Genomic DNA, 20,205 nt, shown 5'->3' with positions numbered 1-20,205 from the left:
ATCGAGTTGGCTTGAGAGAAGAGGATTTGGTTCGAGTTCAAAGAGATCAACTTGAGATCAGACCACTACCGATGATGGCAATGATGGTCGGAGGAAGAGCCATAGAGTCTCAGCCATGGAAGTTTCAAAGAATAGAGGCTGTTGCTCGCGTTTATTCCGAATCATTGCCTGGGTTCAGTCCAAACCGTGGGGTTGCTTCGTTGTTGTTTCTCTGGGTTTATTGCTTCATAGTTGGGGTCAAGGGATTTGAATGGCAGATGTTTTTATTAAAAATACAGAGGTTTTGATTAAGTTATATGCCTATATGGCTCTTGGCACTTCTTTTTGTACTAGGTGGCAATTCATATGTAATTTGATTGCCTATGGGAAACTCGGTAGTTATCTACATGTAGGATAATATACCCATTTTTCATATACTTTGTTATCTTGTTGTAATATGATCCTAAAAGAACCAACAACGAGAAACATACTCAAGAATCTTCCAAATGCAACAAAACTTTCTCTTCCAATCTGAATTAATTAGTAACCTTCATAATAGTCTGCTTAAAGTTCACAACTTAATTGGTAAATCACAATTGTAGCCATTATATTTTGAATTTTTGATTAATAACCCTTCGTGATAGCCAACTGAAAGTTTACAACTTAATTTTGGTTAATTACCACTATAGTCACTACATTTTGTATTTGTTAATAATTCAATGACTTCAATCCTTAATGATGAGGAAATAGAGATACAAATGAAATATCTTTTGATAATTTAAATTTCAAGGCGGATAATATTAATCAAAAAGCGAAAAGTGTAACCAAAAAGATTTTTGCTCACTATTTTTTGTTCATATCTCAAAAAATATTATGTATTTCAAGATGAAATTATTTAATGTCAAACTACACATCTAGGCCTTCCTTTAAGCACTTATTCGACCTTCCGCTGAAAAATAAAATAAAAAACTAAAAAAGAAAAAAGAAAAAGAGAAATAGTTACTATCTTCAAAGCTGCCTTGACCCAAAATCCACAAAGAGCTTGTCTAAGAAATCTAGTTGTGAGAGAATTCTCTGCAGAAATTTTGCTTGAGAATGCTAAAATTGAATCTTGAATTGCTTTTATCCCAAAAAAGTCCAATCTCATCACCTTCTTTTAGATCCCTCCTTATAACAAATTCCTTGGTCCAATCTTCAATGAAGACATTGCTCCCATTTGTTCTCTTTTTGAAGATCAATTGATGTTCGGACTTGGTATCAAAATCCCAAACAATCACTTGTATCCCATACTTAGTTATGAAATCTTCAATATATTTTTGTTCGCATTCAGTCAAAACATGCTTCTTTACCAGTTCTGTCTCCAAAAAGAGCCTCACCCATTGCTCGTTACTGTAGCTTGCCTCAACCCTCTTCCTTATAACGCGAGTATCCTCAAAGCCGTCCAATGAAGCACCTCTATGACTTTCTTCCTTTACAACTTCATGGCCATTAACTTTCTTTCTTTTGCTTATTTCACAATCTTGAGACGAAAGAGAGACATTACTAGCAAAGTTTTCAGGTGATTTCCTCTTTTGGTTGATGCAATTAGGACCATAACCCAACCTCAATTCTGTTGAGACCTCTTCCACTTCATGCTGGTTCTTGGTCTTAGATAGTTTTGCTTCACTAATCTGAGGTTTGCGATCTTTCTTTTCCATCATAGCAAGAAAATTATAAAAGACAGGTTCTCTTTGTTTCCTTGAAGAAAAAATCAAATTAATCTGATCATTAGTTGGGATATTCTCTGTCATGACCTTGGAAGAAACCGATGGAAGTTCACTCTTTTTGCCATCTCTTAGTTTTTGGTTTCGCAGGGCTTGTAACATAGAACTCCTTTGCTTCAACAAGGCTGCAACGGCTGTGTTTCTCTTCTCCAGCGTAGAAGAAAGCAATAAATCCAACGAAAGTTCACTCTTTTCTCCTTTTCTTTGTTGGTTTTTCAGGTCTTGTAGCCTAGCATATTTATGCTTCAAGGCGGCAAGTTTATAGTCAATAGCTTGTCCAGTTCTGGGTTTAGAGAATAAACCCGACTCTGATGGGCACGGTAATGCACATGAACTGGGTATGGAAGACCCTGAAAATCCTTCCATCACGCTGAGAAAAATTTAGAGAGAGAGTTTAACAATTATTGGGGGATGGTTTTTGAATGAAAGAGAAAGAGAAGGCAGTGGAGTTAAATAGAAGAAGAGAATAAACGGTATGGGAGATGTTCAATGCGAACACGGAAAACTAAAACTCAAACCAACCACCCCCTAAAACTCAAGAAGTTTGTAATTTGTGTTTCCAAATCCTATTAGGAATTGGCTTACTCGGTGGTTCTAATTTCTAACGGCTAGAAGAGCAGAACAGATGGGTGTGTGAGTTGGGCCTTGATGACTTTTTATAGCGAAAGAAATCCCACATACCTTCTTCTTTGTGTTTGTGATAGTGCCCAGAAAGACCTAGATGAGGAAACAACTTCTATATCAGAAAACAATAAAGACCCAGATAACAGGGAATAGCCTAAACCAATAAGAATTTAAAAAAGTAATTGAAAAATGCAAAAATACATTTTTAGTTCTTACATTTTGGGCTTATTTACATTTTAGTTTCTAAATTGATTTTGCGCCTACCTCGGTCCCTGAAATTAGAAAAATATTTCCGTTTTGATCTCTGTCCTCAACCCACCAACAGAAAATGCATAAGTGACAGACGGAGTGCCTTGTTTGCATAATAAATGTTAATGTAGTTAATAAAATAATAATACTATACTATTTTATTTAACATTTTTTAAATGCCACATTAGTATTTTAATTTTTTCTTTAAAACCACCTCAGAAAATTTAAACAAATAATAAATTAATTAAATTTATTGAAAAAACTTAAATCTAATTTTATTCAAAATTGAAGATCTGGACCATAGGTGATAGGTCATAAGGAAAAGGTTTAGTGACACTTGGAAACGACGTCGCCTTCCGCGTCCCTGCGAGTGTGCAGTGTCGAAAATCCATTAAACCCTCTGCAATCTAACACGAGGGTTCTAGTTTTATTAGAAAGAACTTTCTACTTGTTAGAAATACTGAATGTAATTGTATTGTATTTCTTGATAAAAGAATGTACATAGGTGCCTTTATGTAGGAGACATATGTGTGCAGTACAAGTAAATATGTGTACTATACAAGTAACCTAACTGGGTCTAAAGCCCATAACACTATATACGTTAACACTACTGGTGCCTGGTGGAGTTCAAAAATTCGCTCTATTCACAGAAGGCATAGGCGAGTTTCTTTCTCACTCCTTGAATTTCAATCTTTCAAAACCCATATTTTATCATTTTTGCAAAACCATTCTAAATGGTGGTAAACACATTACTATAGCTCAAACACCAATTCACAAACTGGGTTTTCTTCAAAACCCATCTTTATCTTTATCTTTGAAATGCAATTACATTTCGACCATTGCAAATCAGCAACCATTTTCAGTCTCATACCACATAAACACACTTGGGTTCTCACAAGAAGTTGCTCTATCAGCTTCCAAGTATGTTCATTTCGAAACCCCAGAGAAAGTAGATTCTGTGGTTAACTTTTTCAAGAACCACGGGTTCTCTCAAACCCAAATCTTAAGCCTTGTTAGAGGGGCAAAAATGGCTCACTACCACTGTTTCCTGAAATAATTAGCAATATATTACTGTTTTAAAAATATGTAGGAATATACTGCTTTTTTGAAACTCAAGTTTATATTGTGACTTGAGTTCTAAAAACTTGAGTTATTTTAAAAAATAAACTTCATATTTGTCGAAAATTTTTTAGTGAACTCGAGTTCATAGAACTCGAGTGCCATAGGAAACTCGATTTCCTTAAAGTCGATTACCCAAAAAGTGGTAAATCCCTACATATTTAGCATTTACTGTGCAAACATGGCATTCCGTATGCCACGTATGCATTTTCTATTAGTGGGTTAACAACATGGACCAAAACAGAAATGATTTTCTGATTTTAGAGACTAAGGTAGGCACAAAATCAATTAAGGGACCAAAATGAGAAGAGTCCCAAAATATAGGGACCGAAAGTGTATTTTCGTCTTGAAAAATCAGTGCTTGCCTAAGTCAGCAAAGAAATGATGTAGAGAGATAGTGGTATGACCAAGCTTTTTCTTTGCTCTCCTCTGATCAGATTATTTGTCCTCATTTAGGCAATTCAAGCTATGCAACTAATAAGTTACAATATCCTCTCTCTCTCTCTCTCTCTCTCTCTCTCTCTCTCTCTGATTTGGTGATTTTTTTTTTCTTATCACGTGAATGTTACATGAGTCATTCACGTGAGTGGACTGTTAGTTTATTACCTTATTTTCAATGTAGAGTGACAAAAGCATCTAATTGATATATGTGTAAAGTTCATGGAGTAAATTTACTAAAATAAAAATTCAAGGAGTGTAATAATCACTACCTTAGAATTCATGGGTGTTTCTGCATTTTTCCCAAATAAATGGTTGGCCGGCTGTGTTTTACTTACTTTATCAAGTGTTTTTTTCCCCCTTCAATGATATATGTATTAAAGCATTGAGCACTAGCATCAAGTATGCTAAATGCTAAATTTTTAGCATTTAGCACACCAATTATCAAAAACACTCATACATTAGATCTCTCAAATGCTAAAAAACTTTGGCATTTCATACTTTAGGCTTTTACTAGTAGAAGCTTAAGGTCATATGTTGTAAAAATAAAAACCACTTTTTAAGTTAGCTTCTTCTCTCTCTTCTCCAATTTCTTGACTTTCTAGCTCTCCCTTCATTCATCTCTCTCTCAAACTCACCTTCAACATCTCTCTCACTCCATCTTTTAATTTCTAGGTTTGCTTGAACCAATACCTCCATCTTTTAATTTCTAGGTTTGCTTGAACCAATACTTCAAATCTAGTCCCTCTCCTCTCTCTCCTCGTTGTTGCACCCAATGGTAGTTGGTGGTGGGTTTGTGGATCGATGGTGGACTGTTTAAGGTTGTGGATCAGCAAATAGAATTGGGTTTCGTTCTAGGTTGTGATTGACAAATGGAAGTGGGTTTGAGTTTAGGTTGCGGATTGTTGACGGCGACGTTTTTGGGTCTAGGTTTGGATTGACAAACAGTGGTAACGATGGTGGTGGGTTGTGGACAGCAATGATGTTAGTGGTGGGCTTGGTTTTTGGTGTTCAAAACTCTTGATTATTATTATTGTTGTTGTTGTTATTATTATTATTATTCTTATTCTTATTGTTGTTCTTATTATTATTATTTGTTATTGCTATTATTGTTGTTGTTGTTGTTGTTGTTGTTGTTGTTGTTGTTGTTGTTATTATTGTTATTATAATTATTATTGTTATTATTGTTATTTTTATTATTATTATTTTTGTTATTATTGCTATTGTTATTATTATTATTATTTTTTGTTGTTGTTGTTGTTGTTGTTGTTGTTGTTGTTGTTTTTATTATTATTATTATTATGTGTAATTACGCATAACCCACATATGGTATGTTTCCGTCAATCTCCGTAACCCACCTCAAGCCCAGCCGTTATAAAAACACCTCTTAACCCCAAAACACAACATAACGCGAATTAAAACACCCAAAACTCAGAAACTTTTCTAGAGGGAGACATGTGGTAAGATCAACATGTTCTTCATGGTTTGGAGTGTCTAGAGAGGGAGAAAACAAGTGTTTTTATAATGGGTTGTGGCTCTCCATTTGGTGGTTTTGTGTCACCATTTGTGGGTTTTTTTGGTTTTTGCATTTGGGTTTACTTTTTTTTTTTTTTTTTTTTTTTGTGCAAAAATCACAATAGCCAGTGGTTATTGGTGGATTTGGTTATGGGTTCGCAATAGAGAGAAAAGAAAGATAGAGGTTTTAGGTTTTAAAGAATTTGGTTATGGGTTCACAATCTCAATCTCACCATAGCCATATCAAACACCTGGCTTCTCTAAATTCTTCTCCAAATCGTCCTTGTATGTTGGTAAGGTGTTTTTTTTTTTTTTTTTTTAGGTTTAACACATACCCACTATTCAATTTTCTCTCTTTGTTTGGTTTCCAAGAAAATAAAAGGGAAAAAAAAATATTGGGTATTGTAGTTTGTGCTGTTTGAGCTTTATATTGCTTGTAAAGGTTGAAACTTTTGATTTGTTTTCGATTGGGAAGGAGAAAGAATTTCTGGGTTTTGTGATTTATGTTGTTGAGGTTCTTGTAAAGATGAGAGACTTATTGAAAGTTGAGCCAAATGGGTGTTTAAGACTAAGATTGAAGAGTTTGATTTCTTTTATAGTTATATGGTTGCTGAGAAAATTTGAGAGAACTTGGGAATGTGAAAAAAATAATAATAATAATAATAAAATAAAATTCTAGATTTAATGATTTATGTTCTTCATGATCAAGATTTATGTGAATTGAGAGAGAGACCAATACCACTTTTTAATCTTGTTTCTCTTGCATTTTTGTGCTATTTTTTGTTTTGGGAGGAGAGAGACATAAAATTTGAGTAAAAATATCTATTTACTCTTGATTTTAATAGAGGTGGGTTACGGAAAACAAACAGAACATATCACAGGTAGGTTAAGTGATACTTTTCAAACCACGGTTAGGCAAAGTGATTTTCGCCCAAACCACAGGTGGGTTTAGTGTAATTACCCCTTATTATTATTATTATTTATTNCGACCCTACAAGGACATGCATGCATTTTTTGATATCTCCCACCTAATTGTGCAGATAATAATTTGGGTGGCAAGCAACCGAGTTTTTCCATAGAAATGTACAAAAGGCTAAGTTTTTCTTCGTAATTGTCAAAAAGATCAAACTTTGTTTTCCTTGTATCAAATGACTTTGCATCAAAATCGGTTTCTTTGTCCAAGGACCTTTGTGAATATCATTACAAAAACCTTTGCCATACAAATTGTGCCAAATTTTTCCTAAAAGGACAAGGTGTTACACCTAAAAATTTTCATTGTGAAAAAGGGTCCATCCCAAGACTTTACAAAACCTATGCTAACGGTCAATTGCTTGCCACAATTTGGTCATGTTATGATTTGCATCACTTTAGGAAATCATTCAAAAACAAGAATTCCAAATCATGGAACTTATCCCCCATAATTGCAAAATGAAATAGGGGCATGCTTAAAGTATTTGGACATAAGACTAACATGTGCTTTGGTTTTTGTTTCCACCATGAAAATATCCCAATCCATCTCGAGGTGTGAGAAGAAATGTGGGAAGTTCAAGATTCTTGTATCTCCCAACTTATACAAAAGGACATGTGCAAGAACAAAGATCACAAACTGAAGTCTTGGTTCATGTTAGCTAAGGATCTTCAAGAGGCTGTTTAGACAGTCGAAGGACCAGAAAAATGCCATACTGGGGAAAAAAATTTCTCGATCCTTCTCCCTTGCAAAAAGAGATGAAACCGATGGTAATAAAAGCATCATGAATCTCAGTGCAATTTTTATAGGGTTGTCTCCAACAACCCTATAAAAATTGCAATAAACCTGAATATCTCTGGAGCCATTTCTGAATACACGAGCCCTAAATAGCTCATTCAAGAACTCACTCCAAGGAGTCAAAGATTGCAATAAACCTACTTTGGGTTATCTTGTGGATGCAACATCTCTATCAATTAGTATGAGACACTATGTTGGACATGAGAAGAGATAGTTAAAAGGATGCATGAGGCCACCCAATTGGAGGAGGGCCTAGGTATTTCCAATTTTGTCGGACCTTCTTAGGACCAAGATTCCCTACTAACTTCAGTCTTTTGAATTTCCTTTTCAAGGATTAGCTTCTACCTATCAAGTATCCAAAGAGGCATAACCTAGGTTGCCTACTCCAATGAAGCCTGACCAATTTCTTTCGAGGGAGCCACTAGGGCCCTAAATTCCCTATCTCAAACATGATCAACAACCAATTCTATTAAAGCATTAACAACATGATTGATGAGATCAATGATCCACAAGACGTCTGTATGGATTGGAAGAAGGCCAAGCCTTTAGAAGCTTTCAATATGACACTGGGGCAGATTTTTAGTGGTCTTATTCCCATAAGATCACAAAAAATCCATCTTGTGCAACCTCTACATTATCGATGAAGGTTAGCTATCGCAAGCCTAGGAGCGGAATTTCACCAAAAATCAAAGCTAGTCCGTACAGTTTGCAAGCTCCTTTGTCAAGGCATCTCAAAAGGGTGAAAAGAACCCAACATCTCTCAAGCAAGATCAGCCCACTCAAACTTGTTTCAGTAGGCTTTTCCTTCGAGTCTTCAACCAAAAAAAAATCCTCTTTGCCTTTGGGTAGTCTAGGTATTTCCTTTGGGTAGATTGGGGAAGTTCCTTTGAAAAAAAATAAGATCTTCTTTTGCCTTCTGGTAGTCTAAGTGTTTCCTTCGAGTATTTCCTAGATAAAGTATTTACTCCCCTTCAGGTAAACTAAGTGGTTCCTTCAGGTTTCTCCCAAACAAATATTCCTTCGGGTCTTCCTTAAAAAAACCATTCGTTCACCTTCGGGTCTTTCTGAACAAAGTCCTCCCTTTCTCCAAGTGTCTTGAGATGTCTTTGGGTTTCTTGATATGTGAATCCTTACACCCTTCAGTTAAAAATATAACCAAGTTGTGAAAGTGATCGAGAGACCATGGAAAACGCCATAGTGGGGCAGCTTTTTTCGCACGGTCTCTCCCCTTCAAATGGACTTCTTTTCAATAGCCTCAACAGCATCTTGAACTTTAGCAAGGACCACAATCGCAATTTCTTTGCAAGGTCATCAAAAGATCTTTTCAGCTTGCTCGAAGCATTCCTTGGAAGCCTGACCTCCGCATTGACAATAAAAAATGGCAAACCAAGCCTACATTCAAGGAGAATCATGAACTATCTCCAGTTTTATTGGATCCTACCATGAGCAAAGCATTCATTTAACTTGGACCATTTCCTTCTCAAGAACATTCATACAATATTGGGACCACCTCAGTCATGATGATTCACTTGACAAATCTTAAATCCATGAGAAATAAGCTATGGCTACTTCAACAATACAATGTTAAAACTTGCTCGTAATGGGTGCCTACATAAGAACTAGGGTGAAAGAGTAGAAGGATTAAATTTGGTCAAATGAGAGCCCAAAATGCTTCCAATTTTAAAGGGTTTTTGATAGCCTGAACATGTCATTAACTCCTTCAATCAATTTCATTTTCAGGGACATGCTTTAATTAAGCCAAAGAGACATCATTCACATCGCATTCTTCAATGAATAGTGACGAACATACATCTAAGAATTTGTGATAGAACCATTCACCTGCTCAACATCTGGGTGACAATGCCCCATCAAAATTTTAGGGAATTGCATTAACATCCCTTCTTGTCATTCTCATGTTGCCTTTAATAGGTCTCTAATGTTGAAACCGTATTTTGTTCGGCCCCAAAATTGATGGGAATTTCAGATGTCAAATCAGAGGTTTCATTAGTTATTTGGGTATGACAACAATTCAACAATTCAATCAATTCCAAAGACTGAAATCAAGCTTGAATTGATTGAATTGTTGTGAAAATGGAAAAGTTGCTAGTTAAGAGTTCACCTTTAAAATGAGCTTTGTTTTTTAAATTTGTAGTTGATTTCCTTCAAAATGCATATCTAAAATGATTACCGAAGTTTGCAGGACTGCTCTAGTGAGCTACATTTGGAATAGAAATTAATCTTAGGCCATGCTCTAGGGATGTAGGCATTTACTTTCCTGCTCTGTGTGCTAGCATTGTGCATGATGTATGTATATATATACCTGCTCCCCCTTTTCCGAGGTGATTGTCACAGTTCGTGTCACCTAAGGCAAGCGATGCCTAATTTCGCCACGAAAGCAAGGTGACATGTTGCCAGATTTTTGCCATGAAAATCTAGTACTCTGCCGAATGCCTTAGGAAAACGTAAATTGGAACCACACCCATTCAGAAGCCAAAACCTCAAAGCCCTCATGCATGCAAACCACCAAAAGCCAATGCCAAAGTCATATTTTTAGTACCAATCTCAAAAAATTAAGGTTTTATCAAAACAAAGGACTGTCCTTGGATAGGCGTTGTGGGGTACTTAACACCTTCCTCACACATAACCAAGCTTATGGACCTAAGAATCAAGATTTTCTTGCCATCCACATTAGATTAGGAAAAACACCCCTTTTTTCTTAACCTAGGACTGGAAATAAAATCAACTAGAAACAAGTGACCAATCACACCTTAGAAAACCCCAATGATTTATGGCGACTCCACTCACCTTTGGTAATCACCTAAAATTTGGCCTGGATTTGTGTCATAAAACCAAAGGTAGACCTACCTACCTCCACAGAAAGAGAGAGCACCCGAAGCTCCACACGAAGCACATGCATGTGCACCATACCATTAATTCGAGAAGGGCCCTCCAATGAGGCCCCACACGCAAAGAGATGTCACCACAGCTAGTGGTCAAATGAGGGCTCGCGACGGCGGAGAAGGCGGCGGAGGTCTTTCCGCTGCCACTCTCGATTGAAGGCCGAGTGTCGACAAGGAGAGAGAAATATAATAAATTTTTTTTTTTTTTTTAGCATTTGTGTCCGTATACTTTTACTAATAGAAGCGTATAGATATAAATGGTAAAAAAAATTTTGGCATTTGAAAAACTTAAAGAAGATGAACTATTGTTTTTGGTGTTTGGTGTGTCAAATGCTAAAACTTTATCATTTGGTACACTTGATACTAATGTTCTAGCTAAAAGAACAATGAGTTAGGCAATCCAAAGTTTACACTGATCCAACATTATTTTGAGATCCGGAGTATATAACATGACCCCAAGCACTGTGAGAACAATCATAGCTGCAAATTTCATAAACGAGCTAGCTTGGGTCACCACCCCAAGAACTGTGAGAACAATCATAGCTGCAAATTTCATAAACGAGCTAGCTTGGGTCACCTTTGTAGATCACTTTACTTGAGTTTTGAACAAACACTAACTTGGTGGTGGCTTGTAACAAAGCAATATCTAGGGCATAAGGGTTATTCTCTAGTATTTGTTGTAATGTAGAATAGATAGCACATGCCTTTTTAGAGCAGCATAAGCGTAGGAAGTCATAACGCAAGATCAAAGGAAGGTGTCAGTAGAAGCCATCGGGGTGACAGTATCGGAATTGCATAAAATAAGGCAAATTCCTTCATTAAGGCCTCGATAACAGTGTTTTTTCTATTTATAGTAATTTTTTTTTCTTGATAACTTTTAGTTTAAAAGTTAGAATAAGACATCGTCTGTTTTAGGATGACCCTTAAGGTCAATAGTTTATGATTCTGCATTTAACTCAATTTTGCCATTTTTGGTAAAATTCGGTATTTTGTCACCTAATCATGTAATTAGTGCAAATTAGGGATTTTAGACATTTTTCTCAGTATTTATATGTTTAGTAGCTGTCAGAGGCAAGGTAGACTATTATTAATAAACACAGACGTTTTGTTAAATTTTCTTATGGTGGATTCTAGTTTTATTCTCCTTGTGGATTCAGGAAAACCCCTTGTGAATTCGAGGTTTGTTACCAGAAACTAACAGTTTAGATTCTGTTTTATTAAGAGAGCATCGTGTGTGCCTTCTTCAGGCTTCCGCGACATCATGTTGGTTACAAAAAGCCCAAATGATCACCTGCAAATAAGTTGCGATGATACGACCATAGTAACTTCAAGGACCAGGGTTTCAGAGAAAAATTCAAGGCATTCTTTATTCGGTTTTTTTTTTTTTTTTTTTTTTCTTTTAAGGGAATAGTTTAGTTAATTTAATACAACTTTTTCAAAAGTAAATATAAATAAAAACAAGAAATATGTCATGTCCAAAGAGAGCCACGATCCAAGTTCAGACATTAGAGCTATGAAACACGAGTGCAAATTCGGGTTCGGGTGCGGGTGCGAGATTTAGCAATTTTGTAAAAAGTAGGGTGCAGGTGCAGCGGGATACGTTTACTAATAAATTATTAAATATATTTTTATTTACAAATTATCAAATATATTTTCATATAATGATAAACATATACCAATTTAAGAGTAATAATAACTACAAATAATTCAGTAATTTCAATTTAAGTTGTTTAACCTACAAATAATTTGACAAATATATAATTGGTTAATAACTAAATAAGAAATCAACTCAAGTTTTTTTTTTTTTTTTTTTTTTAACATGTATTTCGGCCAATTTCAGATGATTTCGGCTAGTTTCGGATGATTTCGGCTCAAATTGGAGCTGAATCGGTGCCAAATCTACCCGAATCAGCATGCGCGTGCGCACAAAAAAAAAAAAAAAAAAAAAAAAAAAAAAGGCGCTGGATAATCAGCGCATTGTTGAGTCAAGTGCAGGTGAGGCAATCTTGGAGCCGCACCCGTGCTTTCTAGCATCAAAGACAGCAAGTTGAAGATTTGAAGACAAGATTAGGATCAGTGTGAATTAGTTGAATCGAAAGTTATGAGTTTAAATTCAATAATGATTCCAATCAGATTAGAATTGTTTGTTTAGATTAGATTAGTTGTTTTTAATTTCAATTTCAAATTGAAATTGTTATTATATAAGACTAGTGCCTTGTCTGATATGGCTATTTACACCATATCAGTTGTAATGCAAACGAGAGGCGGTCACTTTTTATCAATGTTCAAGTGATTGGTCTCTCGAATCGACTAAATTATCATTTTATTTTCCAGTTCATAATAGAATATCAATGGGACATAAAGAGAATAAACTTTTATATTATTATTACTGTTACAATATTTTATGCAACAATCATAAACAACCCACTCCCTCTTTTCTCAGTCCCTTACCTGGTTTCTACAAATAAAAATTAAAGCCTAACTTTTCCGGCAAGCATAAAGCCCTTAAAGATGATTGATCTGACCAATGTAGGTCCTCCCCAAGCACTCTCAAATTCTTTTACCACACTTTCTGATAACAAATCAACACCTTGGTCCTTAGCTGTATTTACTGGAGACCATGACCTGAACATATTCAAGAATTTCTCAAGTGACACCTCCTTTGGCATATCTAGTTGTTGTGGTTTCCCCTCACATCCTATACCTACGCTATCAAAAGGAAATGGAAGTATCTTATAATCATCATATACGCCTTTTATTTTTGGGTCCCAATAGGGAAGAAGTGTGTCACGAAAACGCTTCAATATGGGATCAAAAGTGGGGCTAACTACTATGTCATTATAAGCCCAAACAGCAATTACACCTCCTGGCTTTTTTAGAAGCCGTGCTACTAGGGAGTAGAACTTGGGGAGATCAAACCAGTGGACAGCTGCGGCCACAGTAATCAAATCAACTGAATTTTCTCCTCCAATCAAGGCCACTAATTCATCATCTGTGATGGATAATGGAGTGTGGAGATATCGAATGCGAGGGTGTGGCATTGCATGTTTCAACTGAGCCTCACTCACATCGGTTCCAACTACTTGCTCATAATGCTCAGCAACCTGTCAAGAATAATGTAATGCAATTCTAACAATCTTAGTTTTACTTGATTCTTCACAAACGTCAAGATGCAAGGAGACAATTTTATTTTGCAGAAAAGTAACAATAGGTTTTTACTATTTTTGATGCAACCGTACGAAATTCGGACAAGTTCATGAATTTATACCCAATGCAATACCCAAGATGAACTAACTCTTAAAATTCAAAAAAAAAAAATTCTAATTCTTAGCCATTGATCCAAAAAGAAAATTTAGCAATATTATCCATCTAAATGAATAACTAAAAAGCACCATCAATTGGAAGCTCAATTGTGATAATCAGACTTCTATATTTACATTGCAGTTGATAGGAATCTAGGCTAGCTTTAACACTGCTGGTCAAAAACTGTGTGAAGGAGAGTAGATATGCAACCATTGTTAAGCTAGTTGGGAGAACAGTGGGTCTTAGCTACATGCAAAGCAAGATGAACCAACTATGGAGACCCGAAGGGAGGATGGATTGTATTGACCTTAGCTATGGTTTCTTCTTAGTCAGATTCTACTCCAAGGAAGATCTAGAGATGGTGATTACGAGAGGCCCATGGTTCGTAGGAGACCACTTCCTCTCCTTGAGATCGTGGGAGCCATTCTTCAAGCCATCGACAGCAAATGTTTCTTTAATCGCTGTTTGGATCATACTCAATGAGCTCCCCATCGAGCTATATGAAACAAAGGTGCTTAAGGAAATCGGTGAATCTATTGGCAAGGTGCTAAGGACTGATTCTCATACGGCCATGGAGGCACATGGCCAATACACTAGGCTATGTGTTCAGATTGATATCAACAGGCCCCTAATCAACTCCAATCTTATCGGTCGTTTTGAGCAAGTGGTAACATATGAAGGTATCCAAAGGTTGTGTTTTTCGTGTGGCAAAGTAGGGCATAAGGTTGATGCTTGTCCTTACACTATCCGAAAGGAGAAGGGATTGTCAGCATCGACGGAGGAAGTTTAAGAGAGCCAGGCATTTGGTGCCAGTGACGGAAATGTAGACCACCGGAAGGTGTACGATGTTGACACGCGCAATGCATGTGAGGCGAAGGACGTTGAAGGACAATATGGTCCTTGGATGATTGTCAGTAGGAGAAGATACGAACAAAAAGGGATAAGGACAGGTCATGGTACAAGGAATGGTACTGGGGGTGCTGGCAACCTGACCTGGATTGCTCCATTCCACCTAACAACAAAATTTGTGGAAGGAACGAGTATATCAGCTGGTGGTCCTTCATCTAGCAAAAGCATGCCACGTAGAAGCTCCAATCCGAAGGCTGGGGTCGTGACCAAGAATAGGGAGAAAATGTGGGCTTCTAAAACCAGGCTCACTTATTCATAAAGATAAGCCTACCTCAAGCCCAACCATGAACAGGTTGCCTGTCGAAAGCACTAAAGATGATGTTTTTAGTAAGGGGCTGGTTTTAAGCCCAAGCCCATCTCACCGAGTACATAAATCCTATCCCTCATCTGTGAAGGACAAAAAGGCAGTTGCAAGGAACTTAGCTTTTGATACACCCTCCAAGAGCGCCGCCACCTCTTGCTTGAAAGGCTTAGCTAGGAAACTCACCACCCACGCTCCCACCCCAAGCAGCCCGATAGCACCACCTTTGAATTCTTGGCGACATCCTATACCGAGAATGGGAAATATGTCGGAACCGAGAGTGGTTGGAGAATTGGTGCTCACCACATTGGAGAAAAGAGAATCTTTTATCCTAGTGATGTTCCTAGTTACTCACACGAAGAGAGATATGAAGGGAATCAGGAAATTAATCCTCAAGCCGATGTGGGAGCCCAATTCCCAACTCAATGCGTGGACAACAAAGGCAAGAAGCTTGCTGAAGATCAGATGGTCTCCAATGAGGGAAGTGGATCCTTTCCCATCCACTAAAGTGTGCTCTAAGGCCTGCAACCTCCAATCCATCCTGAATATCATTATTTGGAATAGCAAAGGTGCTTTGAAGCCTAACTTTCAGGGCCACATTCGTGATCTAGTTCAGGAGCATGATCCAGCCATCCTTGTGGTTATGGAGACTAAATTGGGGGGTGATAGAGCTAAGACAATTTCTAATAGGTTGCCTTTGGATGGAGCCATCCACACAGATACCATTGGGTACTCTGGCGACTTATGGCTTCTTTGGAACTCAAACATAGTGGAGGTGGAATTGCTTGCTAAAACAGAGCAGGAAATTCACGCTGAAGTCAAGGTACAAACTTCTAGACTCACTTGGTTGTTTTCAACTATCTATGCTAGTCCTAGGAGCGAGGAGAGATGTATTTTGTGGGAGAATCTAACTAAAGTTGCAAAGTTACATAATTTTCCGTGGATCATGGTTGGAGACTTCAACGAGCCTTTAATTGATGAGGATAAATTCGGAGGTAGAGGTGTGAGCATCAATCGATCTCTAGCTTTCAAAGAGTGCCTTGATAGATGCAGTATGGTTGACATGGGATTTTCTAGTCCTAGATATATTTGGACTAATAAGAGAGAGATCAGTAACTTAATACTGGAAAGAATAGACAAATTCTTCATGAACCCAGATTGGTGTATCCTTTACCCGAATGCCAGAGTAACTCATCTCCCTAGGTGTCACTCTTATCACTGTCCCATCCTCATGGAAGCTCTGCCAGTCAATTTCGTGAAGCTCACCTAGCCTTTCAGATTCCAAGAGTTTTGGCTTTCCGATATCTCCTTTCCCACCATCATTTCTAAGGCTTGGAATGGAAGTAGGGAATTGGCTATGTCTACTAATTGTTTCTCAAGGATGCAACAACGTGGAATAAAACCACTTTGGCAACATCCATCAGGGAAAAAAAAAAAAAAGGAGAATTTTGGCTAGAATTTATGGTACCCAAAAGGCTCTAGCCAATAACCCCAACGCCTCCCTTATCAATCTTGAGAACCAGCTGCAACAAGAGCTAGGGGCTATTCTAGACCAAGAACGTGATCTCTGGATATTGAAATCCAGGCTGAACTGGATGATCCAAGGGGATAGGAACACCTCTTTCTACCATGTTTTTTACCCTTGCCCAAAGGAAAAAGAATCATATTGCAGCAGTTAAAGATTAAAGGGAAGAGTGGCTCACTAAGGAAAGGGAGGTAATGGAGTATTTTAGGAAAGGGTTCAATGCCTTGTACACCACCACTCAAGTGGCGGTTCCTTGGAACCCTCCTTGCTTGGACCAGTGGTAAGTGCAACTTTCAGAGGATGTGAAGCAGTCTCTAGATGCCATGGTCTCCACTAAAGAAATTAAGGAGGCTCTCTGGTCCATGAAACCTTATAAGGCCCCGGGGCCAGATGGGCTGCATGCTGGGTTTTTTTAAAAGATTTTGGCTCATTGTGGAGGATTTAGTGGAAGTCAAAAAAGCCTTCATTGAAAGGAAAGTTCCCGAGTACCTCAACAAGACTCATATTGTCCTCATTCCTAATATACAAGGTCCAGAGACTATTGAGAACTACAGACCAATCAGCTTATGTAACTCAGTTTATAAGATCATCACCAAAATTATAGTTGCTAGGATCAGACCGCACTTGGACACTCTTGCCTCTCCATACCAAGCTGCTTTTGTTCTAGGTAGGAGAGGTGTTGATAATGCAATTATTGTCCAAGAATTAATTCATACGATTGGGAAAGCCAAAGGAAAATATGGGGTCATGGCCATCAAGATCGATTTAGAAAAAACTTTTGACAATATTGAATGGAGCTTCATTAAGGAGATGCTCACTCACTTTAATTTTCCGGATAACCTCATCAAGCTCATCTTGAGCTGTGTTACCTCTGTGTCCATGTCCCTGCTTTTTAATGGTGGCAATCTTGACTCCTTTTTGCCCTTAAGAGGTATTAGGCAAGGCGATCCCCTCTCCCCCTACCTTTTCATCCTTTGCATGGAATTCTTAGGTCATTTGATTGAGGGAAAATGTGCTACCAAGTTATGGACCCTCGTTAAAGCCTCTCGAAGTGGTCCGGCCTTCTCGCACCTCTTTTTTGCAGATGATTTGGTTCTTTTTGCCAGTGCGAACCTAGAAAACTATGCTGCCATCAATGCCGTTCTCCATGAATTTTGTGCAAAATCTGGGTAGAAAGTGAGGGAAGCTAAGTCCCATGTTTTCTTTTCTCCTAACGTTGACCCTAATCAGAGAGAAGCATTAACTAACATGCTGGGTTTTAACTCAACCACTAACCTAGGCAAGTACTGGGGATTTCCTATAAAGCACTCGGGAAGGCAGAGGCACGACTTTGATTTCATTGTAGATAGGGTAAAGAAGAAACTTGTTGGTTTGAAGGCCAACTTGCTCTTTATAGCAGGCATAATGGTTCTTATTCAAGCTTCATCCTTAGCCATTCCTAGCTATGTTATGCAGAGTAATTGTTTACCCAATAAAATTCTCAAAGGCATAGATAGAGTTAACAGGAACTTTCTTTGGGGGTCATCAAATCATACAAGGAAAATGTACTGGGTCAATTGGAATGAAGTGACCAAGGCCAAGGAGTCTGGTGGTTTGGGTCTCCAATCTACAAAAGGAAGAAACACGGCACTCCTAGCTAAGCTCAACTGGCGATTCCACACCGAAAAGGAATCACAATGGGCCAAAGTCCTCAGATTCAAGTACTACTCCAAGCAGCGGGTTAATTCTAGAATGAGTCAAAACTCCCAAGTTCTTCTACGTGGAAAGGGTTGAAGATAGGTGATTCCGTCTTCAAAGAAGGGATTAAGTGGGTGCCAGGGCATGAGAGCAATCTTAACTTCTGGTCGGACTATTGGTTAAATAATGGTTCCATCAGATCGAGTATTCAAGGCCCTCTTCCTTAAGGTTCGGCCAGCCTCAATCTGAATAACCTGCGTGCTCCATTTGGTTGGAACTGGTCTGCCATTCCCTTTGAGCTTCGTCCAAAGATAAAAGCTAACATTCAAGCTATTCCATTACCAGTAGTTGCTAGAAGCAGTGACAAATTGGCTTGGAAGTTTTCTACAAAGGGAAGTTTTGACATAAAGAGTGCTTATCTCTTAGCCACAAATATGATGGAAGCTAAGTCCTTCTTGGGTTCATGGATTTGGAAGCTCCAGACTTTGTTTAGAATCCAAATGTTCATTTGGAGGTGCATGCATAACAGCATTGGGGTTAAGGAGTGCTTAGCCAATAGAGGTATTCCTTTAGACACTTCCTACCCTTTGTGCCATGACCACGCTGAGTCTATTTACCATGCCCTTCGGGATTGTCGTATAGTTAAACCTTTGTGGCACCAGCTGGGCTGTCACAACTCCAGCTCCATTTTCTTCTCTCAAGACATTAAAACTTGGCCGACTTCTAATGCTAGTTCAAGGTCCACCCGCAATATCAAAGGAGTTCCCTGGCACTTCCTTTTTCCTTTTGCCATATGGTTAATATGGAAGCAACGGAACCAGGTTGTCTTCAACAATAAGGGAGTTAATCCAAACCTTGTGAAGGTGATAACTATGCAAGCAACGGAGTATGTGCTCTGTGTCACCCAGCCAAGGTACAGCAACCGTACGGCAATCAGAGAAGTCAGATGGGAAAAGCCAAATCCAGGCTGGGTTAAGCTCAATACCGATGGGTCTTCTGATGCTTCTTCAGGTACTGCTGGAGGAGGAGAAGGGCTGATTAGAGATGATCAGGGCAACTGGGTTATAGGCTTCACTAGAAAAATTGGCAAAGCAAACAATTTCTTAGCTGAAATCTGAGCCCTTCGCGATGGTCTTATCTTGTGTAACCGGCTAAACTTGAATGCTGTTATGGTCGAGCTTGATACCAAGGCACTAGTTGATGCTCTCAACAACCCCTTTTATGTAAACTCTATTATTTCCTCGCTATTTGATGGTTGCAGGCGACTAGCTGCACAGATCCCCCATCTAAGCATCAAGCATATCTATCATGAGGCCAATAGGTGTGCTGATCGCTTAGCTAACTTAGGCAGACGTCAAGCTTTAGATTTCATTTCCTACTCTTGTCCGCCTGTGGACTTGGTTCCTTTAGTTGCGGCTGATTGCCAAGGGTTGTATTTTGACAGGCGTTGCACTGTTCTTTTGCCCTCTCGTTAGAGTTTCTTAATGATAATTCCAGATTACCCCCAAAAAAAAAAAAAAAAAACACTGCAGGTCAAGCATCCTCATTATGCCGGTCAAACTAGCAATTCGGTAAAAAAAAATAACTAAACACGCATCAAGCAAAATCATCAGCCAATATATTTTTTGTTTATAATTTAACTCGAAATCCTAGCGATCTGTTTCTACTTTTGAGAGAATAGTAAGATGCTTCAAGAGAGGTGGGATAGGCATCCTCACTAGAAAAAAGAATTCTAAAAGAAAAATTATAATAAATTGTGTTGATTATAAACTAGGAAAGATGGATCAAACTGCAATGTATTAGAGAGATAGAGGAAGGACAAAAGGAACTAACACCAATAGCAGCTTGACCATTGCCTGTGCCAACATCCCAAGCTAAAGAGTGGTGCGGAGTTAGGGCTGCCAGCATGGAGTACCACTCTGTTGGATAAGTTGGCCTAGCATCCGCGTAAAAACCAGCTTGCTTGTCAAACCTACCAGCCATGCTTTAGATTAAGCTTTTATCTGTGAATTGCTTCTGGTTTCAAACTTTCACTCACCATTCGGATCGAATTGAGGATAATTGGACTGGGTGGTTACCTGCCTGCCAGGTCGTATTGCCTACTCCACACATTTATTCGTTCCTTTTCTAACTTTGGG

At 38.1% G+C, this 20,205-nt stretch overlaps 1 protein-coding gene across 1 annotated transcript; it reads right to left on the bottom strand.

Annotated features, from left to right (window-relative positions):
- Nucleotides 1-12,706: 12,706 nt before the first annotated feature.
- Nucleotides 12,707-20,205, bottom strand: LOC112008555 (uncharacterized). The gene is made up of 2 exons (XM_024040879.2): nucleotides 19,901-20,205; nucleotides 12,707-13,456 (listed from the first exon to the last, which is right to left on the bottom strand). Exons 1-2 carry the CDS (start codon nucleotides 20,048-20,050, stop codon nucleotides 12,824-12,826), a joined length of 783 nt encoding a protein of 260 aa, XP_023896647.1. The 5' UTR covers nucleotides 20,051-20,205; the 3' UTR covers nucleotides 12,707-12,823.

Source organism: Quercus suber, unplaced genomic scaffold (genome assembly GCF_002906115.3).
Source record: "Quercus suber isolate HL8 unplaced genomic scaffold, Cork oak 2.0 scaffold_468, whole genome shotgun sequence".
Lineage (NCBI taxonomy): Eukaryota > Viridiplantae > Streptophyta > Magnoliopsida > Fagales > Fagaceae > Quercus > Quercus suber.
Note: the sequence above shows the minus strand (reverse complement) of the source record. Positions and strands in the feature narration are given on the sequence as shown.

What these genes read in the sequence shown, in the direction of transcription:
- LOC112008555 (XM_024040879.2), bottom strand. Translation starts at nt 20,050, where the DNA reads ATGGCTGGTAGGTTTGACAAGCAAGCTGGTTTTTACGCGGATGCTAGG. An exon ending in ATGGTCAAGCTGCTATTGGT is followed by an intron (nt 13,457 to 19,900) that starts GTTAGTTCCTTT and finishes TATTCTTGACAG; the next exon opens with GTTGCTGAGCATTATGAGCA.